The sequence below is a fragment of the Solanum tuberosum genome, unplaced genomic scaffold (genome assembly GCF_000226075.1).
Source record: "Solanum tuberosum cultivar DM 1-3 516 R44 unplaced genomic scaffold, SolTub_3.0 scf00128, whole genome shotgun sequence".
In the NCBI taxonomy this organism is placed as follows: Eukaryota; Viridiplantae; Streptophyta; class Magnoliopsida; order Solanales; family Solanaceae; genus Solanum; species Solanum tuberosum.
Genome location: NW_006239053.1, coordinates 245789 through 254850, shown reverse-complemented (window position 1 = coordinate 254850; position 9062 = coordinate 245789). Strand labels below are relative to the sequence as shown.

The window sequence follows — 9062 nt, the reverse complement described above, 5'->3', positions numbered from 1 at the left end:
GTTGGGACCCCCAAAAAATAAAAATTGCCCACGCACCAGATGCTAAGCACTGGGCGTGAGGTGGGGTGTTAAACAATGACAAAAGTCTCACATTGGTGGTTAATGAGATGGGTGGACTCGCTTGGGAAATCCTCCTCCCTTTGAGCTAGCTTTTGGGGTGTGAGTTTGGCCTAAGACCTAATTTAACACTCATAACTCATTGTTTTTAACTTTCAATTAATTAAAATATATTTTTTCCTTCATGTTAAATATGTTATATTTGAATTATCTTAGGACTATATACATAACCATGAAATCTAGAAAGAGAACATATAGTAGTACAAATTTAACAAAACACATAGGTAATTAAGTAGTGAAACAATTAATAATCTAAAGTCCATCAAAGATTAAATAAGATTAATCATTTATCAAAAAGGATTAATATCAAAATTTATCCCTAACGGACAGATCAAAAGTGTTATTGCTAAATACCACATTGCATAAGTAATATTCAAGGAAGTCTTTTTAAACTATTTTCTACGTATTTTCATTGTTCACTCGATCATTTAAAAACCTACTTAATTATCCTCATCAATATATTAATCAACTGAGATCATGTTGGGAGCGCCACCTCTGAATGGGTTTGATGGTGGATTTTTTTATAAAAAAAGTTTCTATTTTCAAAGTGAAAAACTATATTTGAATATTGGGTATATTCTTGGTGGTGTAGTGGCCACTCACTGGCCCCATTCTCATGTGTGGGTCCTTCTAAAGTCTCACGTGCTTCTCTACAAATCAAATTTCTTCTATAAAACACCCCACTCATACCTCTAAAATGCACATCATATCCCACTTGTTTCTCATTCTCATTGAGACTAAAGGGACGCAACACGAGCCTTAGCTAAAATCTCATAGCTAAGACGTGCCCAAAAATAAAAAACGTTATTCACAATGGCAACACCATCCTTTGAATCCAGCCGAGCTCGAGCCATGTGGCGGACTTGCCTAGCATCCGCCCTTCGAACTGCCTTGGCTTGCACCATAGTTGGTGTTGCAACCCTTTTTGGTCCACAATATATCAAGAAGCAAGTCGCATTCCCAGCTTTTTCCTACGTTACGATTATACTAGTTGTGACCGATGCAACCTTAGGTGACACATTTCGTGGTTGCTGGCTTGCACTTTACGCTACCATTCAGGGCGTTTGTCCCGCTATCCTAAGCCTTTGGTTAATCGGCCCGGCCCGACTCACGGCCGGGACCACCGCAATAGCAGTGGCTCTGAGCGCGTTCGTAGTGGTTCTGCCTGAAAATACTCACTTGATAGCGAAGCGCATCGCGCTAGGCCAAATTGTTCTTGTTTATGTCATAGCTTATATCAATGGTGGCCAAACGGAAACTATTATGCATCCGGTTCATGTTGCGGCTAGCACAGGGCTTGGAGTTGTTGCTTGTGTTTTGGCCTTGATTTTTCCCTATCCATGCCTGGCTTGTTGTGAGGTGAAAACTCTTGATTTCTCGTGCATGGTTTGTTTGATAATAAAATAGTAGTGCTCTATACATCAAGTTGGTACACTTTAATTAAGTACCGCCTTTTGTCATAACATGCATTTCATGGTGTAACGCATTATAGTACTACTCACATTTTCAAACATTAAGCATGCACCTTTCCTACTAAACGGGTGTATGTGTTTGTGTGTACATATATACATACACATAAATTTATTTATAGTTGTGGGACCGTAACTATTTCACCAGGAACTTTTTAGCTATCCCTCTCTAGATCGATACCTAGTAATTCTGTCTAACATTTTTGAACGCTAATCTCTTATATGATTTTTTCACCTACATAATCCATTGACCGCTAACTAGGTGAATCGTGGTATAAACTACAACTAGCTACTAATATAAGGTTTTCATCTCGCAAATTTGTTGAACATATAATGCATGTAACTCGAACCCTCACACAATTACAATTTTTCAACAATAACTAACTACAGAGGATGTAGAATATTTCCACTAGCAATGATTTTAATAATTAACCAGATTGTTACTACTTGTTTTCAGGTGAAACAGAACTGCAAGCTCTTTGCTGAAAATGCTTCTGAGAGGTTTAACTTGTTTGTGAAGGCATTTACTGCTGAAGACAACAGTTGTGCACTTGCTTTCATTTCTCAAGCCAAGTCTTTAGTCAAAACAGGATCCAAACTCCTCCAGGGCATTAAAACCAAACAAGTAAGTCCTGACATGTTATTTAACTTTTATACTTTGACAGTATAAAAGAATTTACACAATCAAGTCACCTAAAAGTAGCTACGTGTAACCATCTGTAACACGTGAAATTAATAACCTAAAAAATGAGGTAAGTAACCTACTACGACATGTTAGTGAATAGTTTCCTAATATCCGTTTATTATACAGGAAAGCATGAAGTGGGAAAGATTTCCATTCAAGTTTTTAAGACCATATGGAGAGAACCCTGGAAGCAGATTTGAAGATGTTCAAACACCTTTAAGAGGAATGGAAATTGCCTTAGATAATTCTCCTTCATTTCCTGTTGAAATTCTTAACTCAGACCAAAAATCTGTTCTACATATGCTTGGTGAGCACATACCAAAGCAAGTCAACAACATGTCTCTTGAGTCATCAGCAACTGTGCCAGAGTCAAATCAAGAAAATACCCAAAAGTTCTTCCAAACACTTCAACCAACAAAAAAAGACCTTCCCTCTTTATTCTTTTTATTTTGCTTAAACCTCCTATTAAACAAACCAATTACCAATTCACCATCTTCCACTAATCCCAAGCAACAAAATCAACAAGGGTTCTTTCAAAATTACTTGTCAATTACCAAAAGTAACAAAAGGTTCATGGCAGCTTTTAAATGTTCACTTTCATTAGGCCTAGCTATATATTTTGGATCAATCTATAGTAAGGACAATGGATTTTGGGCAGGGCTTCCAGTTGCCATTAGCCTCGCGGGATCGAGAGAAGCAACATTCAAAGTAGCTAATGTTAAGGCACAGGGGACTGTTTTAGGAACAATATATGGTATTTTAGGATGTTTTGTCTTCGAAAAATACGTTCAAATTAGATTCTTGTCTCTTCTTCCATGGTTCATTGTCAGCAGTTTTTTGAGACAAAGCACAATGTATGGCCAAGCTGGTGGACTTTCAGCTATAATTGGGGCATTACTAATTCTTGGTAGAAAAGGTTTTGGTCTACCAAGTGAATTTGCAATAGCAAGAATAACAGAGACATTTATTGGATTGTCCTGTTCTATTATAGTGGAAATTTTGTTACAGCCTACAAGAGCTACTACATTAGCAAAATTGCAACTTTCCAAGAGTTTTGAAATCTTGAATGAGTCTATTTCGTTGATAAGCTTTGGATCAATTGGAAATTTAGTGGAAAGTCAAAATAAATTGAAATCGCACATAATTGAGATGGGGAAATTTATCGCGGAAGCAGAGGCAGAGCCAAATTTTTGGTTTGTACCATTTCATAGCGTTTGTTATCGTAAACTCATGGGGTCATTAACAAAAATGTTGGAGTATTTACATTTTGGGTCACAAGCTTTTATGTTACTTGAACAAGAATCAGGAGGAGCAATTGACAATTTTGTACATAAGCTAGATGGTGATATCAAGCTATTCAAAGATTTTGTTGGCTCTTCAATGAAGTGTTTTGAGGAGGTTAGTTTGGTCAAATCACTTGAAATACTTGATAAGGAATTTGAGAAGAAGAAACTTTCAGTTGATGTTGAATTAGGAACATCACAAAGTAGTAGTTATTGTAATATAATAAGGTATGCAAGTGAAGAGGAGATTGATGAAAACTTCAGATCTTATTTTGAACATTCGAAAGAGTTTGTGGACCAAATTGTCAATGGTGAGGAGTTGAAGGGTCAAGTTGTATTAAGTTTGAGTGCATTGGGTTTCTGCATGGATGGACTTGTGAAGGAAACAAAAGAGATTGAGAAGGCAATAAAAGAAGTTGTACAATGGGAGAATCCTTCAAGCCATGTTAATTTGCATGATATTTCTTGTAAAGTAAGGGCTTTAGCAAATATTATTGTAGCTAATTAGTGTAAAAGATACTACATTAATGATACTTGGAAGTTGAAGATATTATATTTTGTAATTATCAATTGAGAAAATAATTTACTGTATTATTTATAACTATATGAATAATTTATTGTACTATTTATAACTAGTTATATGTTTCATCTTACATATAACTAGACACAAGAGCTCATGCTTCAATCATGGGACATTATTTGAATTTGTTACAAAGTAAACGAAGAGAATGGGAAGGGTTGAGGCATGATATTATCAATATCTCAAAAGAGTGATTGTTTATCTATGGGTTAGCTCCTTTGGAATACAACAAGTCTATTATCAGTTGAATTAAAAGCGACACATTTATGAAGTAATTAACGTCTCTATTTATTTAGAGAACAAAAATAGTTGAAATTATGTGCACTTACTAAAAAATGTTACAATTCTTTTGTAGAACAAATATGTTCTCTCATAATATATTTTACTAATTATTTTAACCATGTACCTAAATTATTTTAACAATAATATCCAAACTATTTCAAAACTAATTGCTTAAATAGTTACTCAAATACATTACAAATAATATAACAGAATCTTCCAGTACTTTATATATGATGTTAAAATAGAAGGGTAATTACCAACATGGGTTGTGGTGCACTGGTGGGAGTGTCCTGCGTATGGAGAAAATCTTGTTGGGAGTGTCACCCCCGAATGGGCCCTGTAGAGCGCGATCCAAATTTAGTCGGAGCTCCAATGTGGGCTTCGAACACCAGGTGAAAAAAAAAATGAAAAAAAATAGAAGGGTAATTAAAATATATTAATGACGCAAATCTTTGGTTTGGGGGAGATTTGGCCTTTGGGATGCGGTTGGGGACTATATAGATGTTTTTATGCATGTCTATTTAAAAAAAAGCACTGAGTTGTCGCTGAGCAGCAAAGTTTGAAAAAGAGATACTCTATATGAAGTGGTGGCTGCATATGGGTCCTCTCTAGGCATGCAGATATTAACCTTTTCAATTGAAGTCTCAAAGTTCAAAGTACATTTCAACTTGTACGTTTTGGCGGTGCATGTTACTCCATCATCCCATCACAATTACATATCATGAGTAAACTACTTTTCTCATACGTGGTTTGTCAAATATTTTGATTTTTTTTTCAATAGAAAATATAACTTTTGAAGGTGAAAATAAGAAAAATAAGTTTCATAAGTGACAATGCACATTAATTACGTCCTTTTCTTCTTTCAACTCGATCACTTCATTTTCATCCTCACTCATGTAGACCACACCCACCTTTCATGATATTTGTTTGGATTATAAATGAATACTTTTAGAAGATATTTTTTTCTTACGTATCAAATACAAGAAAATAAGTAAAAAGTCCACTTATTTTCTTGAAAAATATTTTTCAATAAAATATCTTCCTTCATATCGAACGCACCCTAAATTATAACTAATTTTCTTGTGGTTCATGAATAGTGAAAAGCAATGACATATGTATGCAGTCTAATGTATCATATACTAAACATAATTAAAGGTAAATCTGTCCGTATGTAGTTCATTTTGGAATCATATATGATCGTTCATATCGGACAAATTAAAAAAAAGGAAGGCCTAGAAAAAGTCGTTAATAAGCGTATATACCCTAACACAAGTATGATTTCATGACTCAACACGCCTACAACCTTTAATATATCATACAAAAATAATTTTATTATTACTCAAATTAAAGGCTCCCTTCTGAAAATCAAATAAACTCATACAAAATGAAGAACATCAACCATGCCCATGCTGCATGCACTAAGTAATGTATAGAGAGTTTGTTGTTTCCTTTTGTTCATCGCTAGCTGGCTTGTCAAACTGTGAAAGGCAATTTAAAATTAAAGCACGCTTATGTTTAGTGGATTAAGCACATATATCGAAAGGTCAAAACTGATTCAAGTAGTATTACGTCCCGTTTAGTTATCACAGCTGTGATGAATTATCTCTTTATTTAAAACTAATTTTACTTAACAAGGAGACAACTAAAAAACACACAAATCTAAATATTTTCATAATTAAAAGAGAAAATGCATAAGTAACTCCCCAGCCTATGTCCGAAATCTCAGAGACACACTTATACTATACTAAGGTCCTATAACCCCCGAACTTAATTTATAAATAATTTTCTACCCCTTTTCGGCCTACGTGACACTATCAACCAGATAGCTTGAAAAAATTGTCAACACGCGCTGGGCCCAGAAGATAGATCCACGTAGGCCGAAAAAGGGTAGAAGATTATTTATAAAATAAGTTCGGGGATAATAAGACCTTAGTATAGTATAAGTGTGTCTTTGAAATTTCGGACATAGATTGAAAGATACTTATACATTTTCCCTAAATAAAATAACAAACTTTCCTTCTTGTCTTACCTAATCGGAAACTTCACTAAAAATTATTTCCGACAAAATATAATGGAATGCGCTTTGTAAGCTTTTACCAAGTCAAGATTGCGCACCTTAACAAATCCAAACCTTTTTCTTGTTTTCCAGGAAAAAAAAATAGTACTTTTGCTAGGCGCCGCGCGCATAGTTAAAAATTAAAAATAAATAAACAACGAGGCGACTAAAGTTATACAATAAGTTTTTCTGAATGTTTGAAGGAAAGGGAAATGATACGAACAGAACACATTAACTTTTGGATGCATGCTACCAATAAAAATAAGATATAGTAGTATGTACTGAAAATGAAGCTAAATTTTATATGAGAAAGTTTACATTGGCATTTTTTATTTTTTTTTTGTTCAGAATTTTACTGGACTGCTCGTATAGTGTAAATTAAAATGAGTGTTGTGTAAACTCAAATGAAAATGAGTGTATTGGGTATAGAAAGAAAAAATAAGTTTTTGTGGCTGCTGGGATTCGAGCCCAGGTCTCCACGGCCACAACGTGGAATTCTTACCACTAAACTACAGCCACTTGATGTTCAACTTGTTTCGCTTTATTTATAAATTGGTTCAAAGATCTCTGACTAACAAAAGTGCTGATATAGTACTAGTAGGTAATTATCTGACAAACAAACTCTTGATGTTTTGGTTTATGCAATCAGTGCTATGAAGATACATTTTGTTCTAAAAAGTTAATAAAATCATCCTTTATATCCTGTTATGTTTACGTTTCTTTATGAGTGGTGAGTGTACCAGAAATAGAACTGTTAATATGGGCTGACCCATCTCATTCGGGATAATTTATACAAGCTTTGAAATTTAATGGGTCAGGTCGGGTTGATCCATTTTTTTTTGTGGGCTATAAAACGGTCAACCCAACCACAAGTGCATGGGCTATGGACTGTGCCGGGTCAGCCCACTTTTTTAAAAGTATATTTTTTATTATTTTTAAAATTAAATTTATAATTTTAAAAAATATTATCATAAATATCGACAAGAAAACATTACATAGTGTTAGTGTTACTACTTGTTAATCAAATCGACAAATAAAATCATCTTTATAATATTTATAAAGTTTGATTTCAAGTAAAAGTATAAATAGCTAAATAGAATTATTAACCTAATTATTTTTCAATGATCATAATAAAACACAACTAGTATGACAATATCACATAGGCTACGACCGTATTGATTCCCTAGAAATTTTAGGAGATTTTGTTTTATGTAATACATATTTTATAAACATAATTTGTATTTAAATTTTAATATTTAAAACTTTAAATAGAATTTGAGTTTGGGCTCTTGCTATTTTTAATACTATATTTTATTTTTTAATTAATTTTTTTGATCCACAAGCTGGCCCTATCCATATTTCTCAATCCCCATAACAGACTTATTCAGGTTAGGCTAAAAAGACTGTTTCTTAAATGGGCTCCAAAAATCTTAACCCAACCCTCTATCAAAGCACGAATTTTGCCAGGTCAGCCCATATGGACGGCTATAATCAAAAACAACTTCTATATCACATTGACTAATGTTTGGTAACTGCTTCTTCCCCCCCCCCCCCCCCCACAACAACTCCCCCCCCCCCCCCCAAAAAAATCTCCATCCCATGTCCCACTTGTAAGTTCCAATTTTACAAAATGCAGGGAAAATTATACAGAATAGCAAACATCTAGCCTATATTAGGTGATATATCTACAATTTAAGAAAATTATAATTCGCGGCAACAGTTTTTCCAATTCTTACTATTCGTTTGATTTGTATAAATCCAGAATTTGTATATAATTCGATTCATGATTGTATAAATCCAGATTTTTGAATATGTTTACCATAACTATTTGTATACGATTTATGAAAAAATCATAATAAATTACCTTGTTTGTATATTGGCAAGCGAAATATACATATGGAGTCCTGAAAATTTTTTAAATGTATAAATACATAATTTGTATATATTTACCCTATTTGTATATTCACAAGTGAAATATACAAATATGCAAAAATATATGAATCACAGCCTCCATAACATACAAAACTATAGTTATGGAACGTAATTATCGAAACTATAGCTATAGAGCTATATTGTGTCTATTATGCTTGTTATTTCTGAAATTTTCTTAAAAAAAGTATGCTTGATTATGCTTCTTTTGAATTGAAATTTTATTTGCCAACTTCTCTACACCACTGAGATAAAAGTCCATATCTCCTATCCATTAGGCCCATTAGCACATGCCCAGTCCATTGTAACATGGGCTCATAGTCGTCAAGTGTAACAGACATTTTCTTTTGAAATTGCCACAATCACTTTTTGGAACTCTAATTAAGTTTTTGTCACTTTTCATAAAATATTTAATTCATTTTTTTAATATATTAATGATTTTTTAAAAAAATACTCTTAATTAGTTTAAACACAAAAAAACCTAAGAAATATTTATTAAACTTTGTATATTTATTAGTTTGAACTTTATCAATTATTTGTGGGGTTTGAACTACACAAATAGTTCATGTAATTTGAAATTTCAACAAATTTTGACACATAAATTGTAAATATTTGAACTTATAAAAGTTTGATTTGTGGATTTTGAACTTCATATAGGATG

The 9062-nt window shown here is 33.3% G+C and overlaps 1 protein-coding gene and 1 non-coding gene across 2 annotated transcripts; one reads left to right on the top strand and one right to left on the bottom strand.

The window, feature by feature from the left end:
* The first annotated feature begins 883 nt into the window (after window positions 1-883).
* On the top strand, window positions 884-4062 carry LOC102585389 (uncharacterized). The gene is made up of 3 exons (XM_006350849.2): window positions 884-1476; window positions 2044-2211; window positions 2398-4062. Exons 1-3 carry the CDS (start codon window positions 931-933, stop codon window positions 4060-4062), a joined length of 2379 nt encoding a protein of 792 aa, XP_006350911.1. The 5' UTR covers window positions 884-930.
* A 2857-nt stretch (window positions 4063-6919) lies between these two features.
* TRNAH-GUG (transfer RNA histidine(anticodon GUG)) lies at window positions 6920-6991 on the bottom strand. The gene has a single exon. It is a non-coding gene; the product is annotated as a tRNA-His (tRNA).
* Between the last annotated feature and the right edge of the window lie 2071 nt (window positions 6992-9062).